This window comes from Nicotiana tomentosiformis, chromosome 4 (genome assembly GCF_000390325.3).
Source record: "Nicotiana tomentosiformis chromosome 4, ASM39032v3, whole genome shotgun sequence".
Taxonomy (NCBI): domain Eukaryota; kingdom Viridiplantae; phylum Streptophyta; class Magnoliopsida; order Solanales; family Solanaceae; genus Nicotiana; species Nicotiana tomentosiformis.
Genome location: NC_090815.1, coordinates 83,520,395 through 83,544,042, shown reverse-complemented (window position 1 = coordinate 83,544,042; position 23,648 = coordinate 83,520,395). Strand labels below are relative to the sequence as shown.

Genomic DNA, 23,648 nt, shown 5'->3' with positions numbered 1-23,648 from the left:
TGATGAAAAAAAGAGTTGACCAAGCGTCAAATGAGAGACAAACAGACGGCAGTTGCACGTGAAATCAAAGACGAGACTAAAAAAGAGCAAAACAGAAGCAACTGCAAAAGGAATTAAAAGAAAATCCAATTCCAAAAAAGTTCTCTTCAATTCGTTACCGTATTTTTCCGTCTTTAGGGTTTCGAATCAGTGTTTCCCTCTCTTTTCCATGTCTTCCTCTCCCCAAATCTCATACGTCGGAACCCTAATTTCCATCCAATATTAAATACGATCTCCAATGGAGGGCGGCGGTAGTGGCGGAGAATCGGTAGTAGGGAGGACGTCGACGTCGTATGAGGCTGCGGCCGGCCGGCGGAGGTTCACGGTAGAGCTCCGGCCGGGAGAAACCACAATTGTATCGTGGAAGAAGCTTCTCAAGGACGCTACTATCTCTCAGTCCAATGCTCCTAATGGTACTGCTCCTGCTCCAACGACATCGTCTGCTGCTTCTGCTGCTGGTATTCAACCTCCACTGCCACATCCTTCGCTCGAGACTCGATTAGCTTCGGTAGGTTATCAGTCGAGTTTAATCCTAACTTGTTGCTTATGTAGTGTTTAAACTACTAGAAACATATTGATGTATTATTTGAGCTGCATAAAAATCATCAGGACATGATTGCAGTTACTTGGGTGGAGAGTAGAATCTTTTGCATTCATGCATTATTTAATACATTTATTAAGTTTCTTCATTTGTCACTGGTGGGGGAGGGGATGATTGGGTTGGCCTGGTAGCCAAGACGATATCAAATTCCTCTATGTATAACAATTCCTGTGTTTTGTATGGAAAATTGCGAGATTACATGTGAGATTCTCAATTGGAATTGGTATGAGAGTGACTCCACTCACCCGCCTCAGTAGTTCCTATTCTTGGATCTGCGTGCGGAAGCAAAACCAGAGTGCGTTTGGAATATGGAGGTGGTTTCTTCATCCACCCCGTGATGGTGATAAATATGAAAGTCCTTGTTTAGTAGGGGAACTGTTATTGGCATTATTTTTCATTTTTTATTTGATAAAGTATTGGCATCATTCATCACTGTAAGGAGTAAGCTAGATTTATGGTATTTTGGAATAGAAAAAGATTCTGGGTCTTAGAAGCTGGTTAGGTTGCTCCATGATGTTGTTCTGGTCCGAATCTAAGGAGTTGGGAAGATATTGTCATTGTTACATGTTGTGTTATTATGGTTTCTTTTAGTGGAGTATTCTTATGTAATCTAGATCAATTATCAAGCTGCAGAGCTTAATTTTATGTTTCAGTTCACATGGTTTTGGATAAATTTGGCATATAAGAAATTAAAATTTTGCGGGTAAGAGTAGAACCTTAACTCTTCCCTTTGAAGGTGACAAGAAGGAGAAAACATAGTAAAGACGAAGGGAGAGACAAAATATGAAGAGAAAAAAGCAAAGAGAAGAGATATTAACTTGTTGCTTTTCTAGTGTTTGGGTTTGGATTGGTCAGCTAACACTGATCTTACTTTTGCTTTCTAATTTTTTTTTATTGTCAAAATATTTGTTCTTTTGAAATTGTATGTGCAGCTAAAAACTGTGTAGTAAGTGATTACCCGGAGAAATAAAAAGTTGAACAAATCTTTGGATCCATTATAGTTTTTTTTCTTGGGGAATTTGTCTTCTTCGGTACAATTCTTCTAATCCTTCTGGACTTGCCCATGATTTTTGAAGTAAAGGAACTTAGTGATAAAAAGAAAAAAAGAAGGCAATTCAATGAACAATAACAAACTCGGTATAATTCTACAAGTGGGGTGTGGAGAGGGTAGAGTGTACGCAGACTTTATCCTTACTTGATGAAGGTAGAGAAGTTGTTTTCAATAGACCCTCGGCTCAAGAAAAGATGAAAAAAGGAGAAAAGGAAGAATAAGCAGAAGAAGAAATCGAAGAAGAAAAAAGAAAAAGGAAGAGAAAACAGAACAAGAAAAAGGAGTATCACCAAACAATAACAACATGAAAAATAAGAATATCATGGTTTAGGCGTTAAAAATCTCTCTGACGCGGGACGTGTGCCAGTCATTTTCTCTCTCTTCAAAACATGTTCCGACGACATTTTTTCCTTCCTATAATTCTGTATTAATATTTTTATTCATCACGGAGGACTAGATCTTTTTTATTTCAGGTGAAAAATCGCTTGTACTTATTGATTCCGGTGACGGGTGGTTTGTTTTGATTGAGAGGGGTAGGAGATTTGAGTGTTCAATTAAAATAGATGAGAAATCTCCTACTAGTATGCATTGCACTCAAGCAAGCTTCTAAAAGAACAAGGATTTATTACAAATGATGGGGGTCGAAATCACAAGCATACTATTACAAATTTTTTGTTAACTTCAACTCCTATGGTCGTTTCTTTCGTATTGAAACATGGTTGGGAGACAAGAAGAGAGCTGTGATCATTTCGGAAGTTGGTTTCAACTGGGGTTGAGAAGACATAGCCGATAAAGTTCTACATTTTCTAGTGAAGCAATCTACAACCAGATTCAGGCATGTTAATACACACCAGTCGAAGTCATATGTTGACACAACAAAGATAGATCAGTGGCCGGAAATGACAAAGGATCCAGCTAGGGAGGTGGACAATGTGGCAACAGTTGTGGATGAAGGTTACCCGTTTCTATCCAGATGCTTGGTGGGAACTTTCAACGACCCCTTCAATTACAGTCCAAATCATGAAGTGATCCAAAAATGATTTTTGAATAGATGGAAGATTTGTGCTGGTATGAAAGTGACTCCAATGTCCCACAATAAATTTCTGTTCGAACATCCCTCATGGAAAGAAGTTGTGAGAATTCATGCTAGAGATTGGTTCTGGAATGGTCGCCGCCTTGCTTTGGAGTGATGGTTGGCGGTGGCCGGAACTGAAATTGCTTGCCAAAGATCAGATCAGATATGGATCAAAGCTTTTGGAATCCCAATCAACGGTTGGAAACTTGATACATTCAGAACAATTGGTGATCTTTAGGGTGGTTTCATAGATATTGACGAAGACACGAAGCACTGGAGTCGCTATATGTGGGCTAGAATCTGTGTCAACCGCAGCAATGCAAAATGCCCAGACAAGATAGAGCTTGAGGTGGAGCACCGGAGGTATGAAATCTCAATTCTGAAGGAAATTGTTGCGACACCCAAATCAGTCCGACATGCCGGAAGAGATGGGTTGGGGATTAAAGCAGCAGTGAGTTTGGGGAAAGTTGCTGGGAGTCTTGTCCAATCGAAGCACGTGGATAGACAACTGAACACATGGCACTTTAATTCAAAATTATCGGGCCCTTTTCCCATTAATATTAAATCTCGGGCCAGAGAAAATTTTATAACCCGGCCCAATGAAGCAAGTAGCTCCAAATCTATTAAAGACCCAGGTACTTAATGAAGCTTATTATTCAAATACCCACCGAAAAAAAGTCCATACAAAGTCAAAGAGAAAAGCCTACTAACATCCATTGAATGGTGTGTCACTAGAATTTTGCCAAATCCTTGTCTCATATCGAACAAAGTTGAGCCTCCCCCTACAGTAAATTTACAGCAGGCCCATGAGAACTCCATCTTCGCGGCTTCAAATTAACAGGTATTAGCTATGACCTCCCACTCAGATGCCGATGATGAAGCAGATTATGATGCTAGAACTTTTATCCAAGACCTCAGGGGTCTCTCACAATAGGTATACTGGTCTGAAATTGTTTCAACAGCCTTAGTGTGCTCAAACACTTATTCCTTCAGTGAGTCTCTCCCCATTTCTTGGCATGATGGTGAGCAGTTGGAGCTACAAGAAATTCAGCAAGTGTCACAGGCACCCACAACAATAGAGACTTCCAAATGGACAAAATTAGTATTGGGGAAGGCATTGATATCAGGTGGGAGAATCAACTCCATCGACCTTTGCATGCAGCAGGCCATCTTCTGAACCCGGGATTATTTTGCAAGAACACTAGAGATGAAACTTTGGCTTCAGAGGTGTGGATTGGATACCATGCGTGTCTTGAGAAGTTGGTCCCTAATTCAGCGACGATAGATCAAATAGGGGAGGAGTTTGATAGGTACTCACAAGCAGAGGGCCTATTTGGTTTACAAGCGGCCATTAGAGCCAGAGACATAAGGTCGCCAGGTAACTAACTTTAATATAGATATCCTTATAACTTTAAATTAATTTATTTGATTTATACTTATTAACTTTTAAAATATTTTTCTATAGTTGAATGGTGGAAGCAATTTGGACATCAAACTCCAAACTTGCAAAAGTTTGCCATCAAAGTACTAAGCCTAACTTGTAGTGCATCTGGATGCGAGAGAAATTGGAGCGTATTTGAGCATGTAAGAAGTAGATTTATTATATTATTATATTTTATATTGTATTATTATTAGTATCGATTAATTAATCTAAACAACTTATGCGCAGATTCACTCCAAGAAAAGGAATAGGCTTGAGCTATCGCGTCTCAATGATCTAGTGTATATTAAATACAATAGAACATTGAGGCGACGTTATGAAGCTCGCGATACCATTGATCCAATTTTGTTGGACAACATTGACGAGGCAAATGAATGGTTAACTGGAGCCCCCCAAAATCATGAAGATGAACAAGTGTATGAAGGAGATAATCTTGATTGGGGTACTGTTTCTATGGCGGTTGGAGTTGAGGAGAATATCTATGGTCTTAGAGGGAGTTCTTCAAGTTACAAGGGAAAGGGAGTAGCAAGTTCAAGCCGGTCCCTAATTGATGAAAACTCCGAGGATGAAGAAGATGATAGCCAATATAATGCTAACATTCATGAAGTTGTAGAATTTGAAAATCTTGAAGAAGAATAGACGTTGCTTGTTTTAGACTATTAGACTTTAGTTTATGAATCTACTATGAGTCTATGACTATCTATTGAGTCTTTAATTTTTGAATGATATATCTATTAATATATTATTGTTATTGAGTTTTTAGTTATATGTATATAATATTTTATGTTTTTGTATAAATTGTCGCTTCACATCAAAAAGGCGAGCGCTTCGCTGCGCGCCTCTCGCCTCAGTGAAGCAGGCCCTCGTCGCTATTTGTCGCCGCACGCTATCCAAAACACTGCCAGGGACTATAGGCCGATAAACCTTATTTGCAGTGTTTACAAAATTGTGTCTAAGTTGTTGGCTAAGAGATTGAAGTTAGTGATTGCAAACTGGTTTCTTGCCATCAAAATGCCTTCATCAAACAAAGATTACCGATGCAACGCTTATAGCTTGAGGTATTAGACTGGAGGATCAAAATTGTTGAACCAGGGGTTATGTGCAAACTGGATATTGAGAAAGCCTTTGATCAATTGAATTGGTCCTACCTAATAGCTATTCCGAAGTAGATGGATTTTGGCAACAAATGGATTAAGTGGATCGAGTATAGCATCACTATCAAATACTCAGTTTTGATCAACAGAATACTTGTGGGTTTCTTCTCTCCTAAAAAATTTTCTGATCCACTCTCTCCCTTTCTGTTCATATTAGCAATGGAAGATCTTAGTAAGATGCTTGAAAAGGCTAGGCAAATGGAGTGGATACAAGATTTCAGAGTTGGTATAAATAGTGGGAATACAATCTCTATTTCCCACCTTTTGTATGTTGATGACACTTTGATATTTTGTGATGCAGATAAGACACAAATCCTTTACTTGAATTTCACGTTACTACTCTTTGAAGCTCTATCAGGATTACACATTAACATGAGGAAACGTGGCATCTATCCGGTCAACAATGTGCTCAATGTAGAGGTGCTGACAGGAATCATGGGTTGCAGCATAGGAACATTACCTACCACCTATTTAGACCTCCTATTAGGAGCCAAGTTCAAAAACTGTGATATTTGGAATGGTGTGGTTGAAAAATTTGAAAAGAGATTGGCTTCCTGGCAAATGCAGTATTTATCTATGGGGGGAGACTAACTCTCATAAGTAGTGTGCTTGACGGTATACCAATCTATTATAACTCTCATAAGTAGTGTGCTTGACAATATACCAATCTATTAAGAGCAATTGGATAAAATCAGGAGGGATTTTCTCTGGGAAGGTAGCATCAGTTCTCATAAATTCCATTTGATTAAATGGGATAAAGTCACACTGCTAAAATGTAAGGGAGGTTTGGGGGTCAAAGATTTAGCCATCCACAACAAGTGTCTAATGAAATGGCTACGGAGGTATGGTACACGTGAATCAAGTCTCTGGAAGGAAGTGATCCATGCTAAACATGGGAAAAGGGACAACTGGAGCAATAAAGTTGCCAACTCTCCGTATGGAGTTGGCCCTTGGAAGTACATCAGCAAGCTGGGAGAATTCTTCCAAAATATTCATTTCAAACCAGGGAATGGTTAGGTTTTGGAAAGACAAATGGCTCAATAATTCTGCACTCATAGATGACTATCCTAACATTTTCTACATTGCCTTGGACAAGAACTCTTCAATAGCTTAGAATAGAAGCAACAACAATTGGGATATGCACACCTTAGAAGGTCTGTTCAAGAATGGGAAATGGAGAGTTTGATGGAATTGCTAGCAAAAGTGGAGAGCTACAACATTGATGAAGATGTTTCATACACCATGTGCTGGGGTAGCAAGAGCATTTTTACGGTCAAAGAATGCTACAAGTAGATGTGCACTCAAAATTAAATGTTTGATGCATGGCCCTGGATATTGATATGGAGGACAAAGTTACCTATTAAAGTTATCTGCTTTAATTGGATTGCCATACGTGAAGCTTGTCTAACACAAGATAACCTTAATAGAAGAGGATTTTAGCTGGTCAACAGATGTTACCTATGTAGGAGTAATGAGGAAACTGTCAACCATTTACTCTTACACTCTCCAGTAGCCACTCACATTTGGAACACGATCTACAGTATTTTTGGCTTGAGTTGGGTCATGCCACAAAGTTTGAGATAGGCACACAGTAGTTGATGAAGCCATCAAAAAAGTCTGGTTGATGATCCATGCAGCTATTTGTTGGTGTTTATGGACTGAGAGAAATAAAAGATGTTTTAATGGCATCTCAACTCCAAATCATTCTCTTAAAACTAAATGCTTACTTCCTCTTTTCAGTTGGACCAAGTTGCCCCCCGTTTAGCACTAGACAGTTTTTGGATTTTGTTAGTACTCTATTCTTAGATTGACTTTTTGTATAGGAGCTACCTACACTCTTTTGTCTTTTGTCTCTTGTAATTATGCTCCTTGTAACTTTGCATCTTTCTTGATGCCTTATTAATGAACCCCTTACTTTATTAAAAAAAAACAATAGGAAAATAAGATAACTGAATCAAACGAAACAACATGAAGTAAAAGATATCTAAAAGAATAGGAAAATACAAGAGTGCTACTAATTCTATCGGTAAGTAAAGGGGAAACTCTCGACTACCTACTAACCTTTTGTCCTAATTCTCCAATCAAGGGTCATGTCCTGCCTAATCACCTCTCCCCATTGCTTCTTAGGCCTACCTCTACCTATCCTCAAACCCGCCATGGCCAACCTCTCACACCTCCCAACATGAGCATCTGTACTTCTCCTCTTCACGTGCCCGAACTATCTTAGCCGCGACTCCCACATCTTGTCCTCTACGGGGCCGCTCTCACTTTGTCCCAAACAACTTCATTCATAATCTTATCGCTCTTGGTCTTGGTATGCCTACACATCAATTTCAGCATCCATCACATTCAATCAAGAAAAAGAAAAAAGTTATGTTGCTTGGACTCTCCGAAAATGTCGATGGGTACGTGCCGGATCCTCCAAAAATAATGCACTTTTGAAGGATCCGACATGGGTACGACATGTGTTTTGGAGAGTCCGCGCAACATAGGAAAAAAGCCATGTATAATATAGGTACACTTGTTATACATCATTCAACTAATTTTATCCGTATTAAATATGAATAGGTCAGATAATTTATCCATTTTTGCCTAACCATATTCAACCCGCCAATATTCGGTTCGACTCGCCCATTTGCCCGGGGGGTTCCGTCTCATTTTTTCTTGGCTGTCACGAAGTGTTGAATATATCTGGCAAAAAACATATATAAATTGGCATTCAAATGGACTGGGGATACTATGGTTCAAATATCACGGTGGCAAAAAATTTAGGCGATTTCCCCCATATGTCTAAACCTTGGTGAACAAAATTACTAAGTACTTGGTACTTGTGCTAGTAGCAGGTAACAAGTGCTCGGTGGATTAGTTAAGGTGCGCGCAAGCCGATTCAGAACCATTGTTAAACATACATACACACACATGAATATATTAGTAATTAGGAGTAGAGAATTATAGTTTTAGTATAAGAAAAATAGTTGCCAAGTATGGCATAGAAAGGTAAAATAGCATACCGGCTCTTGAACTTGATTAACATAGTTTTTACTTTTTACTTCTTTGTTTCATTGAATTGCAATTTTTCAACTCCTTTGTCTATATTGTTTGTCTTTATAGTTATTTTTCTTGTATTTACATGTATATTGTTTGTATTTACGCGCTTTGTTTGTCTTCTTGTGCCTATGATCCCACAAATCTTGACGCTATTCTACACTTTTCGTCTTTGACAACACTTTTTCGCAATTATTATTGATATTTGGCTAAGTCATGCATAACCTCGTGTATAGTATCATTGTAATACATCCTTGTTAGTTATGCCCAAGAGAGAAAAGTTTGCCGCTTCTTTTTTGCATTACCTTACTATTCTGAATGTGATGTCTTTTTATGTGTCTTTCCATTGTCTTTCTGTGAACTGTGCACTATTCGAGTATATATGGCAGTTAGTGATCGTTTACTCTTAGGAATAAGTATTTCAAAAAAAAATTCTGCAACGATGAAACAAATTATAATAGTTATGAGGGACTTTCTATTGTTTTCCTGTGAACCATGTGCTGTAGTATATGGGCCGGTAGTGATCTTTGTGGTTAGGGTTATTCTTTCTAATATCATTTTTTGATAATCTTTCAATTGTTTCCTTATAAAAAAATCATTTTTCATAAAGATAAGTATTTCAAATATTTTGACTATAGAAGAACAATCTAAAATTGGAAATAGTGAAACTTGCAAGGATGGCTTTTGTCATAGTTGATGTTGGAACTCTATTGATACCGCTTTGCTACCCAAGAATGATGCTCAAGCGGTCATGCCTATGCTGCCATGCTTGCTTGTTATGAATTATTATCTGAGATTCTTTCGAGCACTAGTTTGCTCATGCAGGAAGGTTCTTTGATAAATTCTACGCTTATAATCAATGCCCTTTATAGGGACAACCTGCTGATAAGGAAGTCAAGGATGCTCCTCCTGGAAATCGTTTAAATGCTGTGATCGAAAAGATTGAACGCCTATATGTGGTATGCATTTTGTTGTTTACTCTTTGTTATACGCCTATATGTACGTGTGTGTGTGTGTTGAAAGACTGCATCTGCATGATCTCTTTTTGCTTAGTCTTATTATTTTGCACTTGATCTGCTAATTACTTATTATGTCTTTTAGGGAAAACAAAGTGATGACGAGGAAGATCTTAATGATTTCCCAGATGATGATGAATATGACACTGAAGATTCTTTCATAGATGATACTGAGCTGGTTGGTCACATCATATTCTTTAACTTTATCTACCTTATACGAATATCTATTGTTGTGTTATATCCTAATGATTTTTATAAGCTCTTTTATGGAACTTTGTGCAGATGACTTTATATGTTGTAGTCAAAATACCTCGTTTCTTGTTATGCAGGATGAGTATTTTCAGGTTGATAACTCAGCAATAAAGCATGACGGGTTCTTTGTCAATCGCGGAAAGTTGGAGCGCGTGTGAGTTTTCTTCTTTGACTTTTTTTGGCATTGCATTCTTGCACTTTCTTGTGGCTTAATTGTTGGTTATAAGTGGTGAAGCTTATAACAGTTCAATCATTTTCTTCTTCACCCATTTTTCTTGAGAAGCAGCATCCGAATAGAGCTGCTACTCCTTCTCCACCCTGCCAAATAATACAGCAAAAAGATTTGCTACAAAAACCTGGTTTTCAAATCTGAAAATACGAGGTACAAAAAAAACTGAAAGAATTTCAACTATTTCAAAAAACAAAGCATGTGTGCTAAAGTGACACAAATGAAGCAGTTTAGAATAAAAATATTCCACCAAAGAGTACATATTCGATTAGCATTGTAAGCGATGCGAGGCTTACCTAGAGAGTTAAATTGTCTTTGTTAGTTCCAAATGAAAATGTCTTTCTTTCTTTACTTTCTTTATTTTTGTTAAATAACTTATCATTTTATAAGTATCAATTTTGGGATATCTTGGTTTCTGTAAGTGTAAATTGGCTGTTAATATCATTCGTTGAGGGAACCTACTGAGCTACTTGCAATTTTGAATTTTTACTTTTGTTTAAACCAAGTATTGACCAAACTGTTGGTTTCCTATGGTTTATGCTACATCTCTTTGCCTATGAAATTCTTTCCTCTTTTTTTGTTTCCCCTTGTCCACTAAGTTATGTTTTCTCCTATGATTCAGGAATTCAGATCTTTGTTTCTTATGGGACTTTGGTTTAGTTCTTTGTATCGATTCATATGCCCTTATTCTCTCCCTCATTAATAAGTGTTTGTTTATCAAACTGGCCCATTATTTCAATTTCAAATTTGAAATATGGAATTTGAAGTTTGAAAAACACGTTCAACTGTGTTTTCATGTCCAAACACAACTTCAACTTTAATATCCTTTTCAACTTAACGTCAAATACTACGTTTTCCAAATATCAACCAATCCATGTCCAAATGCCTATAATGGATTCTTCTTTTCATTTGTTTTGTCATTTCATTTTGGAGCTTCTAACTGACATGATTTTCTCTTAGTGAACTAGCGTCACCAAAGAACCAGCAACCAAAAAAGCGGAGAAGAAAAGATCTGGCAAAAAGCCATGTTGGGGACGACGATGGACATAGTCCAAGTAAACCTGTAAAAGTAGGAAAGAAGGCTGGGAAACCAGTACCAGTTGTTAGCGGATCTTCTCACCCATCTCATGGTGTCGCTTTGCAAAATGTATCCCATGAAGGAGAAAAATTCCTGAATCAGTTGAATGCTTCTGAAATACCGATAACAAAGAAAGCTGCCGATACCCAAAGTATGCTGGAGCAATCTCCATCAGTATCATTGCGTGGTGATTCTGCACAAGAAAAAGACTTTGACCAGCAGAAAATTGGAGTTATCCAATCCAAGAATCTAGATGGTTCTGAAATATCTGGGAATTCTACTCAGAGGCATGACAAAAGTTCTTATGCTCAAGAGAGATCTGTTGTGGGAAGACCGGTTAACGTTTCTGACGGAGTAGACCAATCTGTTCAGCGACGTGATGAAAAGTTTAACGTCAGTGGTGAGGGCAAGAACTCAGTTCAGACTATGGTGAGCTGTTTACTCCCTACACTAGTGAGTTTCTTTGCTATCTGCCAAATGTTTGATAACGTGAATCATTATGCCATGGTATTTATTTATCGATTTCTATCAACATGCAATGGTAATGATTGCTTGAGAACATTACAGAAAGAATCTCTTTTTCTAGGTCATCATTCTAGGTAGGGATAGGTGGATAGCACTTGTTCATGACCAGATGAAGCCTTTGAAATGTTTACAAGTAAAGCTGCACCGTTATGAGCCAAATAATGTCAAAAGATGTTAGAAAAAGTATGCTTCCATGGAATCTTAGGGTCTTCTATGGCATTAGCAAAAGTTTTTCATCCTTCACCGGAGCTTGACGGTCTTTCCAAAGTCAAAGCGGTTGCCTCTGGAAAGATGCTAAATATGCCTTCTCCATTACACTTTTATACATTGGAGAAAACTAAATAAGTCTTAATAAAAAGGACCTTGGGCCTAACTCATCATCAAAAGGTAGTTCAAGAGGTGAATACTTTGTTTGATAAGGTAAATCAATTTTTATTTAATAAATGGGCAAAGCTGTTATACAACAAGTACGAAAATCCACAAAAGGAGATGGTTTTCTACAAAAGCACCCAATCATTATCTATGTAACAAGGAAACTCGTGGGTGCACCAAAAGGAAATAAGGGATAAGAGACTACTATGTATCTTTACAAATTTCATCTCTACACCCTCAAAAACTCTCCTACTTCTTTCTTCAAGAGGTGAGGATTATCCATGAACACACAAACAAACTACAGTTCATACCCTTAATAAATGTGAGATTATAACATCCTCGCACACTTAGGATTAGACGTTTGGAGTATGGATAATATAACATAGGGGCTTAACATTGGGAAGACCACCTAATAAAAAAAGAACCATTTGGGTAGACCACTATGAGGGATGGCTCTGGCTTTATAACATAGAGTAAATGGACTTTATGTGCTCTAACAACTTAAGCTCTTGGATGAGATGGACACACAATTTAACATGGTTTGGAGGTCCTGGTTACCGCTATTATTAGAAAGAATTTCCTCGGCTTGGCTAAAAGAATAGTCGGGCCTGCATGTCAGGGGCATATGATGAAGACATAATTATGTAATTAAAAGTTTGATCTCTAACATATTAGGTTTTAGAATAGATGGTCATGTAATTCAACAATAAATATTACATAATAATCGGCACCGCTGGCCCACGAGAATTTCTTGGTATCAAGAAGTATATGTAATAATCAAGAAGAGCCAGCCCCCAGGGCTTTGGTCTAGTAGTAAGAGCAACGTGCAATATGTGGATTAGTCGCACATCATGGGTTTGAACCGTACTTTAAACAAAAGCCTGGTATTTAAATGGAGAAGCGTAGAGGAGCGCCCCGGTTATCCACCGAGTTTCGAACCGTGTGCCATTGGCCCTCAGAGATTTCTCCATTATCAAAAAATAAATAAATATGAAAACCTTCTAAAGTCCTTTTTCCCCCCTCTACTCAGTTGGCCTTGCGACTACCATAAAATTTTAGTAGTTAAAATTAAAGATATAAGTATACATCACAATCAAGAATACATTTTATAGGTCTAACAAGTCATTGTTTCCTCTCTACTCAGTTGGTTTGCCTTGTGGCTACCCGAGATCTGTAGAAGTAGCTTTAATGAAGGTATCAATTTAGAGAGTGCAATGTTTCTTTTAATGAGTAATCTTTAAAAGTACCTACTGGCTATTCTTTAGCAGCTTGAAATTGTTGCTTTGACTCTAATGAAAAAAGAATCTAAATACTTGAGCAAATTTGCTTCCACTTCATATAAGAATTGGTAATAGACATGCTCGTTGTGTTTTTAGATATTCTGTATCCTTTTGATCAATAAAAAAAAAGATTCTGTATCCTTTTTTAATCATCTCAAGTGTGAGATTCATTTCTTATTTTATAATGTTATTGATATTTTTCTCTCTCTATCCATGTCTGTGTTTCTCTATGCGTGTCTCTGAATCTTATATGGTGCAGGCTTAAAAGGTCATATCTGAGATTCCCACTTTTATTCTTGCTGTAACTGACGCTCAGCTGCTGCCTAAAACTATGCAGAAAGGTCCTGCCATGCAGCGAAAGGAAGGATCTACTGGTAGACCAAAAGGTACAATGCTTGAGAAGGCCATCAGGGATTTGGAGAAAATTGTTGCAGAATGTACGCCCAAAACCTCTGATATATGTTTTTTTAATCAGTGATAATTTATTTTCTTATAGATTGGTCATCTATTTCAATTTATGAAAATATCACAGCGAGGCCACCAAATATGGAGGTTCAGGATGCTGATAATTCATCCCAGGCTATCAAAAGGAGGTTACCACCTGAAGTAAAGCAGAAGCTGGCTAAAGTTGCCAGATTGGCGGTATAGACTAAGCTACTAATTCATTTTATCCTTACTGATTGACGTATTGATGTTATAGTCCATCACATACTTATTAAATCCAAATATTTCCTTTGATGGTTGCAGCAAGCTAGTCATGGAAAAATATCCCAGGACTTAATTAATCGTTTAATGAGTATTGTTGGCCACTTGATACAACTTCGCACATTGAAGGTATTTTTGTTTAACATTTGAATGTTCTACGTAGAGTTCATTTTCACGCTCACATTGCATTGAGTACAAGCATATCTATTTCGATTTATTCTGACTCTATCTATTCAAAAAATTATGCCATATCTCAATTATGTTATGGAGATCTGCGAGGTTGTTATAGCAGTCGATCGTAGTGATGGTTTCTTTCTCTATCTTGGTTTCATATCTTCATTGGAAGGCAATAATACATCCAAAATCTTGTAATGCATAATCTTAGAATCCATCATAGTTGTGAAGCTGGAAGAGACATAGAATTAGATCCATTGTCAAATGTGATCTAGTGCTGATCTGCTTCAATTTGAGAGCTCAAGACCAGCCTGATCTCTTATAGCGCTATTGTTTACTACTGATAAGGCCCTTACCCCTCACATGACTAACTTGGTTAAAAAAGTGGAAAGCTAAATTGCTCGAGTTCCTACTACTAACTTTTAACAATTATGTGGCTAGTTGGTCTTTTCACTATCCGTCACTTTCCAGCTGTTATCCTATGTTCTCTCTTTCCAACACTGAAAGCAACACTTAAAACATTATTTACTTTGAATTCGAACAATTTCCATTTGACTCGTTGCAAATCTTAATGAGTGTGTTACAATTTCTGGATATGTTTTTATGGGCTTGTTTATATTCAATGCTGGTGTGTGTAAGTATACAGTAAGGATATGCATTTTTATATTCAATGCTGGATATGCATTTATAGTCAATTTTCAGTTTATTTTGAGAAATCTGCATGAAGTACCCATACTCATGTTACAGCCATTTACCATGGACACGTCAAGATAAATGAAGAATGAATTTTTATCCACCGTACCTTCTTGATTCCATCAATGAAACTACTTTACAAAAAAAAGAAGTAAATTCTTCCTTCAGTCCCACTTTATATGATATTCTTTCATTTTAGGACATTTTGAAATATTTGACACTCCACTAATAATATTATTCCCTACAAGTTTTGCAATTTAATTTTGATCAAGAAAGATGTTTATTAGTCCATCCAGAGGATGCGAGAATATTCAATTAGAATTGTATGAGGCCCTCAACCATCATTTAAAGAACCAGCAAAGTCTATCATCCGGTTAGGAGGTGTGGAAACAACACCTTGAGTAGCACTTCTCCATAATTGTACAGAATTTCATGCCAAAAGGAGTTGTTAGTCCAACAGGTTCGTAGGTTACAAGGTGGTGAAGTTCATTAGTAGTTGAGGTTTAGGAGAAACTTACAAGACTGGGAGGTCCCAGAATATATAAATTTGATTGTTTTGCTTCACAAACATATTACTGCACAATAGTCATGATGTTTTGAGGTGGAGGGCAGAGAAAACTGGAGTTTTTTCTATTAAGTCCTTTATGTGCATCTTTTGGGTATGGAGGAGTCCACTTATCCACATCTCTCGGTACGGATCCCTAGGGTCCCGGGAAGAAGAAGAGGATTACCTGCGTAAGTTGGTGCTTCATGTACAAAAATTCAGGAGAAAACATGGGTTACCTCCTGTTACATTGTTGAATTGCCTCGCACTTATGGTGGGAATTACTGTGTTGGTTTGGTCTTGAATGGGTGATGCCATGCACGATCAAAGATGTATTCTTCAGATGGGCTTTTGGCAGTCGTAAGAGAAAGCACATGGCGTAGGACGTCGTTCCATTAGCACTTATGTGAACTATTTAAAGGGAGAGAACTAGGAGAGTTTTCGGTGGAATAAAGAAGAATTTTGTTTATTTTAGGAATAGCCTCTCATCCCTTATTTCTTTTTGGTGCAGTCGGGAGGTTACCTAGGTATAGAAGATTGTGTGTCATTTGTAGAAAAGGGTTTTAACTTTTTTGTATACTTCTTGTATACATGTCTTTTGTGCCATTTGTTAATAAAATTTTACTTGATTAAAAAAGCATCATTTACATTTCTCCATTCATTCCACCAAGAAGGATTTTCAAAACATCTACATTTCAGCTGTGATATGCACAACTCCTTCCCATCAAGGCATCTAGAATTTCTCTCTCCATATTGTCCAAAAAACACAATCCAAAGATATGACCTAGTGGTCAATGAAATTGTAGGAATACCATGAGGTTTCAGGTTCAAATCCCATCGGAGGCAAAAAGTCACTAGGTGATTTCTTCCCATCTGTCCAAACCTTGGTGGGCAGAGTTACTTGTTACCTGTGCTGGTGGGAGATAGCAAGTACCCTGGTGGAATAGTCAGGTGTGTGCAAGCTGGCCCGAACACCACCTTCTTAAAATAATTTGTCCAGAAAAATGCAAGGTGGGATCTATTGCCATATATTTCTGTCTTCACCTTCCTTGAACCCCAAGCCCAACTAATAAAAGCTGTCTTTACTGCATATGGGGTCACCCATTGAGTAGCATAAAGAGTGGAACATTGATGTCTCTGCTTCTATCTTGTATGTAAAACATCTACTGCAGAGTGTGAAACCTCTTTCCTTTATATTGTTATTGCTGAGGCAAGCTTCATAAAGTTCAATCCAGTTGAAGAACATAACTTTACAAATTTTTTGAGACTTCTATTTCATTAGCTACTTAAATTTTAAGTTACGATCTGATGTTTTTTCCTTCAAACTTACTTGCAATCATTATTTTAGACATTTTTCAGTATTACGGGATAATATGTAAGTCAAATTATTAATATCTTACTCATATTCCTAGTTTCTTTTTGGTGTACTGTTGAGGTTCAAGTGTGCGAGGAAGGTTGGATGTTGTTCATAGATAATTATATTATGTTGTACATTCCTACTTTTTGGTATACTACTTGTACACATGAGATTTTTTTATTATTAATAAGATATATACCTTATCAGAAAAAAAATTCTTACTCTATGTCCATTCAACCGGCATATGAAATTAGATGAAGTTTTATTTGACTTGGTATTTTAATTCTTGAGTGGAGGTGAATTTTTAAATTGGTAATGATGTTGTAACTGCTTAGCAATCATCGGTCATCAAATTGTGACAAAATAAGTGGAGACACTTGGGTTTAAATGAGAAAGTTCCTTAATATCTTTGCAGTAGGATATTCCTTTTTGCCTTAATAAACAACTAATATATACTTTCATCAAGGAAACGAGAATACCTAATTAGTTGATGTAGAGAAGAACCTTTGTTGACATGATGTTTTCTCTTAAAATTCACGATATCAAGTTTTTAGGAAAACTATCAAATAAAGTCGTTTGAATTTTAATAAATTAGAAGAGTTTCTCATTTAAAAAATGAGAAATACTAATTACCATTTTTCAGAAATACTAACATGGTTAAAAATCTCTTGTTGATTAGCAAATATTAGAGGTCTAAATGTGCCTGTAAGTAGTACCTTTATGTGCGAGCAAATGAGGCATTAGAGTGTTGAACTTGGTAGAATGAAATGTGAGTGCGAAGATGGATGTATATTTAATTAACAGATTTTCCTGAAACGGTGGTGTTTTTTTCCTCTCAATATCTTGCGTCAGATGACAAACTGTTGCAATTTGAATTTGTTACATCTGATGAGGAAAGGAATGCTTAGGTAAATTCCTAACGAGTATTCAGCATTATAGTTGTGAAATCTGAAGGAGAATTATTTGTTTCAAGAATATTTAAAAGATGAAATTGGAAGAGAAATGCTGGGCAACTCTAGTTTCATGGCAGAATACTGTAAACTTCTTCCAAGTTATGTCTAATGCATGCATCCTCTTTTACATGTTGCAGTTTCTTGTAAGCTTCAATGTGTAATCATGTTTTACCATCTTTCACGAGCTTGTGCCATTTTAGAGAAATTTATGATGGTTTTTGTCTATGTTCATATATATTATGGTTTAATATTTCTCCCAATTGACTGTTACTATTGCTTCAAGTTGTTGGTGCTCTTTTTCCCGTCATTGTCTTAGAAATTATGATTGATCCGATATTTGTTCTGGCTGCAGAGGAATTTGAAAATCATGGTCAATATGGGTCTGTCAGCAAAACAGGAGAAAGATAACCGGGTTCATCAAATAAAGAGGGAGGTCGCTGAGATGATTAAGTTGCGGATTCCATTGATGAAATCAAAGGTGTGACTTTGTAATAATATGCTTATTTTTTGCCATGACTGCATGCTGTCTTTGCTAGCATTTGGGGGATTCAGGTCTTTCTATAAAGTTGTCATTGTTCCCTAGTGGTCGGGAAAAAAGAGTTCCATTTTTGTAAAAGTGGATGTTTCAATGGTAAATCTTAAATCAAACTCCCCTTCCCGAGGTTGTTGGAGATTGTTTTATGAAAAAGAAATCTACAACATATCTTTTTACTGATGCTCGCGTGTGCTTGCAGTTACTTGAGCAACAAGCTGGAGCTTCTGATGACTTCCAAGAAGCAAGTGCTGAAGAGAAAGAAGCCTTTAAGAGAAAATACAGCATGGATGTTGCACTAGAAGACAAAATATGCGACCTTTATGATCATTTTGTTGAGGTGCTTTTGCCCCATCCCAAACCCCACCCCCATCGCCTCAAAACTAAAATGTCCTTGACAAGATTGCTGCTTACTGGAACAGTGGATGTTGGAGATTTACTTGGTCTTTACTTGTAGGGGCTGGATGAAGATGCTGGTCCACAAGTCAGAAAGTTGTATGCAGAGGTTAGGGGACATGCGAATTTTACTACTTATTTCTTTAAGAAAGAACACTAGGTTTTCTATGCTTGGTACTTATTCTGTGTCATGTGCTTCACTTCATTTGCAATTGGGGTATCTAGGAAATTTTAGTACTTTATGCAAACTACTTTCAAAGGCATCTGAAGGTAGACTCTTCACTCTAGAGCACAAGTCCTCCCACCTGGGGGACAGTTTTTGGTGGATGCAAGAGTCTGTTCTCTATTGTGGTGGTCATTTATTGATGTTCTTCTTCTTAGATCCTTTAAATGACATTTTCCACTGCGGAACTCTGATGTAATATTCATGATTTTGGTCGTGAAAATGTGAACTAGGAGCTACTTTGGCATTATGGGGTTTTCCAAAATCTTCCTAGTTTTTCCCGTGATGTTTCTTTAACTTTAATTGTTATGTTTTGTTTTTCATGCAGCTTGCAGGATTTTGGCCAAATGGCTTTATGGATAATCATGGTATTAAACGTGCTATATGTAGAGCAAAAGACAGAAGGAGAGCATTGCACGCCCGGCGCAAGGTAAAAATGCCATGTTTGTCTATTTTCTGTCTTTTGTTTAGTTTATTAAGCATTTATCTTATAGATCTTAAGCTGAGAGCGTGCATTCGCAGTGGAGCTCTGTTTTAGGTAAATGTATAAAATCAATTTGAGCTAAGAGCAATATTCCCAGGAAGATATTGCTTAGACAGAAGAATGAATTGGGTGTAAGCTAAAAATTTTCAGTCAAAAAAGATTCAATCTTTTTCCTAAAAACATGCTTAAGGAATGAAATTGTACTAGAGAGAGGACAAGATGTAATAGGTGTGCTAATATTCTTTAGTGATTTCTAGTTTGCCTAATAACAAATTGATTTGGCACAAAGATATAACCATTGAAAAAGTGTACCCTCAACTGTAGACCAATTAACTTCACATTCATTAAGTCCACTATCAAGCACGTGTAAGGAATTAATACCACAGAGAGGAAAAGTAAACGCGTGTGCTAATATGCTTTAACTATTTCTATTTTCCTAATAACGCGTGTGCTAATATGCTTTAACTATTTCTATTTTCCTAATAACGGATAAGTTTTGGCTCATACAACAATATAACCATTGAATAAATGTACCTTCAAGTCTAGACCAATTAACCTCGCTATCTCATTAAGTCCACTATCAAACACATCGTACTTGAGAAAGCAGATCACCTATATGCTTGCTCAATCAATTTTCAATACAATGAATTTAGAAAAATAATGAAGGAATTTGACAGTTTTAAAGGCCTTCAGGACGTAGCTGACCTTTTGATAGCCAAATTAACTTGATTTCAGTTTGGAATCTGACAATCAATTTCTGATAGATTTTAGAAACTCAGAAGCTACAGTGTGGCATGACCACTCAGTAGTTTCTCTTTAGTTATTTAAAAAGAAAAACTACTGTGTGGTCATGGTAGTTTTAACTACTAGACGTTTTTCCTTTGGTGTGAAAGTTCCAATTTATTGATATGATGGTGAAGATCCCTGCATTGCAGATGTATACAAAAAGTACAGAATACTTCGTCCAAAAAAAAAGTAAAGAATCTTATCAAGACATAATAGTCTAAAAAGAGCTCCCAGTCATCAATCTGAAGGAGCTATTTTCAATGCTCTCCTTCTCCACCTTTTCTTCTGAACTTCGATCCTAGTTGCTTATTTTGTATTGTTTTGGCTTTACCAATTCAACACCAGACAAATTTCACTTTGCAAAACCCAATTAATATACAATCGGGTAGTGAAGCAACACACAATTGACGTCCGCATCCTCCTTATTGCATATCAACTTCCAACTAATGTGGATTATCATTTTTCCTAATTTCTCTGCCGTTAGGAACTTAGGATTGCTCCCCTTCAATTGTTTAAAAATAACAACTACTATGCCTCAGTCCCAAACAAGTTGTGGTCGGCTCCCCGTGCTATTGCTTAAACAAAACAAAAAAACCATTTTCCCAGGTACCCTAGGGTCGTGTATCGAGGCGTGAAGAAAGTACCTTTTCTCCACGAATGATTTCAATATGAACATGCCACCCATTTTCCCTTTTTGCCTGTACAACAATCCAAGTAACTTTTTAGCTCTTTAATCTTCTACTTCTGCATATTTCTTCAAAAAAATAAACTATTATTTTAAAAGTGAACCTACTGGAGTGATTTCTTGTGTATAAAGACATACACATACACCCAGACCCAACAACAATACCTGTGCCTTGATTCTAAGCTAGTGGGGTCGGCTGTATGAATCTTTGATATTCATTTTGCTCGAATTGTACCTGTCTCTTACCAATACTCAATTTGGAGGTTTTGTCCAGAAATTGTTTCAACCATAATAGTATTCTCTTTGGATAATGGATTTGACTTCCTCGACATCACATAATATTAGCGAATTATTCGAAAAAAATGTGATAGCTTCATGTTATCTTCCCTTCTCATACAGCTATGAAACCCGTCAAATGAACCCTCTTGGCTGCTTTATCCATCTCCATCATGTCACTGAGTGTTTCCATGACTAGTGTGAACATCACAGGTGATAAGGATCCCTTGTCGAAGAAGCATGTACACTTTCCTCATCTGATTCCCTTGTCAAACATTTTGAGCTTTTCTCAAACCCTTTGAGATATCGAAGAACCCCCTTTGCAGGTCCAATTTGCAAAGAAGTCTTGCTTCAGTGTTTCTCATCCTAGAGTCCACTAGCTTATTTGCAACTAGAACTGCTTCTAGTGTCTATTTTCTTTCAATAAAATCATTTTGTGATGTCGATGTTGTCACATCTCACATGCAAGAAAGTTGCAGTCAATTGTTTAACAATAAAAAAAGGGAATCAAGTAACATAAATTAGGACCAAGAAAGTACTTTTTTGTTTCATTTAGAGGTAAACACACCACCCCCCCCCCCCCCCCCAAAAAAAAAAAAAAAACACAAAAAAAACACAAAAAAATAATAATAATCATCCCGATTTCCCTTTTTGCCATTAAAGTATAACCTGGTCCTTCCATCAGACAATATGAGATTCCAAATTCCTTATTTAGCAGAGGGGCTGATGGACAAACGGGATCATATTCTAGGTGCGCCTTGGCAGATGAATCCATTAATTTTTATCTTTTGTGTGCAAAAATGTTTGGCCCCAGTTTCTCTTGGTGGAATAATAGGTGTGTGACCTTCGGCGTGGTGATTTATCCTTCAAAATTACTTGAAATAAGGTTATTTGCTGAGAAGAGATCTATTAGTCAAGCATAATCTGCTTACCTTGGGCATCAAGTTGTAGAAACCAATGTCTTGAATGTCTTTTCTTATATAGTTCCCTTGGAGAAAGAGCAAAATTATTTTCATAACTTGTCAAGATTCGTTCGACCTTTTCCAATGATAATTAAAGAGGTCTATCAGGGTGATTAATATACTCTATACTGAAAAAAAAACTGTATCTTAGACGGACGTCTAGGTATCTTATTTTCTGTGTGAATCAACCATCAATTCCCCGATTGTTTTGTCAAAATTTAGTTACTCGCAAATTACAGTAGAATATAACGAAAAATATTCAGGAAATGTTTGAAGAAATCATAGTAAAAGAAAATAATGTTTGGTTGCTCTAATAGTAAGTGTGATGTAAAATGGGATAGATGGAGTAAATTATTCTGATGGTCGAATGATCGATCTTCAATTTTATTTCAAAACTTGATTGTCGTTATTATAGTTTTTTTTTTGACTGTTTAGATTAGTAGATTTTAGATATTACATGAGAAACTAACATATTAGAATTGAAAAAAGTTTATTTTTTGACTTCAGCAAGTAAATTATTCTTTTGGGACAAAGGGAGTACACATACAAATGTGTGAAGGTTTCCAATTAGGCAAATAGGGACAGTGTGCACTATGTGTGTTGGTAGGGATGTCGGAGGTATTAGTCTATATCTAAATGCTGTTAGAGACTCCATTGAGTTGAATTTCACATAGAAATTGGTCCTTAGTGGTTCTTATCTTCATCTCTCAAGGTATTACATTAAATTGCAGTGTCAAACCTGTGGCAAAATGTTTCTTTGTAGCTTTTATAATGTATAAAGTTTATGTGTGTTATTTATTTAGGATGGAGAGAAAATTAGGAGGAACAAGTTATTGGCCTCTAAGGTAGAGGAAACTGGCAGAGTAGATGCTGTGCCTATTGCTCAGTCAGTGCATATCCAAGAAAAGGTTGTAATTGATCATTCTTCAACTTCAACAAACAAGCCATTATCCAGTACTGCAGCAGTGAGTGCTTCTACAAGAATGCCTGTTTCCTCAGCAAATGGTCCTGATGTGGATCGGCTGAAGCAGGAGAAACTAAAGGGAGTTTCTGGCAGCTCTGTTGATCCACGAGCAGCAGATGCTTTGCCGAAAAAGAAAATAAAGAGGAAACAAGAGTCGGAATTGGGTGAAAGTCAATTCCACACCGAGAAGTTGACTTCCATACAGGCGGAGGAGAAGAACAAAACCAATAAGCAGACTGTCTGTCCTCCTCCAAAACCAAATAATGTTCAGCAAGTAGCGCCCTCACTCTGAACAGCTGACATGATGTAAGTTCTCCTTTTGGCGGCTTCATTGATTGTAACTCTTTTCTTTTCTAGTTTTGTATGTATATAGTTGTTAACATGGTGTATTACTGACAAGAAACTCAGACTTGAGAAACTGAGCTTCTTATTTTGAAGTTACAGCTGAAAGCACATTTAGTTTCATCACGAAGGCAAAAAGTTAGAAAGAAGATTGATTTCATATGGTCACTGTCAGATAAGGCCCTCTATTGGGCATTTTGATGCTAGTTTTTATGGCCTGGAATTTGCTCGCTTCCATAGTTCATTGCAGCACCAGCTTTATGTGACTTGAAATTCCATACTCCGTTCTGAGTGAGTATGATCTAACCCAAAATGTGGAACTTTAACATTTATCCTGATTGGGGTACAACACAACTATTTTCTAGAACAAGCAAAGTTCTCGTTTTCAGAGGCTGTTGGAAAGCTAAGCGAAAA

The 23,648-nt window shown here is 37.0% G+C and overlaps 2 protein-coding genes across 4 annotated transcripts; both read left to right on the top strand.

The window, feature by feature from the left end:
• The first annotated feature begins 90 nt into the window (after positions 1-90).
• Positions 91-23,394, top strand: LOC104109003 (ubinuclein-1). 3 transcript variants are annotated; one of them, XM_070199926.1, is made up of 13 exons: positions 91-547; positions 9,279-9,365; positions 9,508-9,600; positions 9,752-9,828; positions 10,864-11,434; positions 13,496-13,595; positions 13,691-13,800; positions 13,906-13,992; positions 17,937-18,062; positions 18,319-18,456; positions 18,574-18,621; positions 19,064-19,165; positions 21,685-22,679. In XM_070199926.1, the coding sequence occupies exons 1-13, from the start codon at positions 278-280 to the stop codon at positions 21,691-21,693; spliced, it is 1,818 nt and encodes a 605-aa protein (XP_070056027.1). In that variant the 5' UTR covers positions 91-277; the 3' UTR covers positions 21,694-22,679. The 3 variants fall into 3 exon arrangements, with proteins under 3 accessions (XP_070056027.1, XP_070056025.1, XP_070056026.1); XM_070199924.1 differs by lacking the exon at positions 21,685-22,679 and adding an exon at positions 22,732-23,394 and having other exon boundaries at positions 93-547; XM_070199925.1 differs by lacking the exon at positions 21,685-22,679 and adding an exon at positions 22,732-23,394 and having other exon boundaries at positions 94-547; positions 10,864-11,410.
• On the top strand, positions 554-9,346 carry LOC138909000 (uncharacterized). Its single transcript, XM_070199928.1, has 3 exons — positions 554-4,144; positions 4,232-4,350; positions 4,436-9,346. Exons 1-3 carry the CDS (start codon positions 3,856-3,858, stop codon positions 4,844-4,846), a joined length of 819 nt encoding a protein of 272 aa, XP_070056029.1. The 5' UTR covers positions 554-3,855; the 3' UTR covers positions 4,847-9,346.
• Positions 23,395-23,648: the final 254 nt, after the last annotated feature.

What these genes read in the sequence shown, in the direction of transcription:
- LOC138909000 (XM_070199928.1), top strand. Translation starts at nt 3,856, where the DNA reads ATGGACAAAATTAGTATTGGGGAAGGCATTGATATCAGGTGGGAGAAT. An exon ending in CAGAGACATAAGGTCGCCAG is followed by an intron (nt 4,145 to 4,231) that starts GTAACTAACTTT and finishes ATTTTTCTATAG; the next exon opens with TTGAATGGTGGAAGCAATTT. An exon ending in ATTGGAGCGTATTTGAGCAT is followed by an intron (nt 4,351 to 4,435) that starts GTAAGAAGTAGA and finishes ACTTATGCGCAG; the next exon opens with ATTCACTCCAAGAAAAGGAA.
- LOC104109003 (XM_070199924.1), top strand. Translation starts at nt 278, where the DNA reads ATGGAGGGCGGCGGTAGTGGCGGAGAATCGGTAGTAGGGAGGACGTCG. An exon ending in GCTGTTTACTCCCTACACTA is followed by an intron (nt 11,435 to 13,495) that starts GTGAGTTTCTTT and finishes AAAACTATGCAG; the next exon opens with AAAGGTCCTGCCATGCAGCG. An exon ending in TTCCATTGATGAAATCAAAG is followed by an intron (nt 18,063 to 18,318) that starts GTGTGACTTTGT and finishes GTGTGCTTGCAG; the next exon opens with TTACTTGAGCAACAAGCTGG.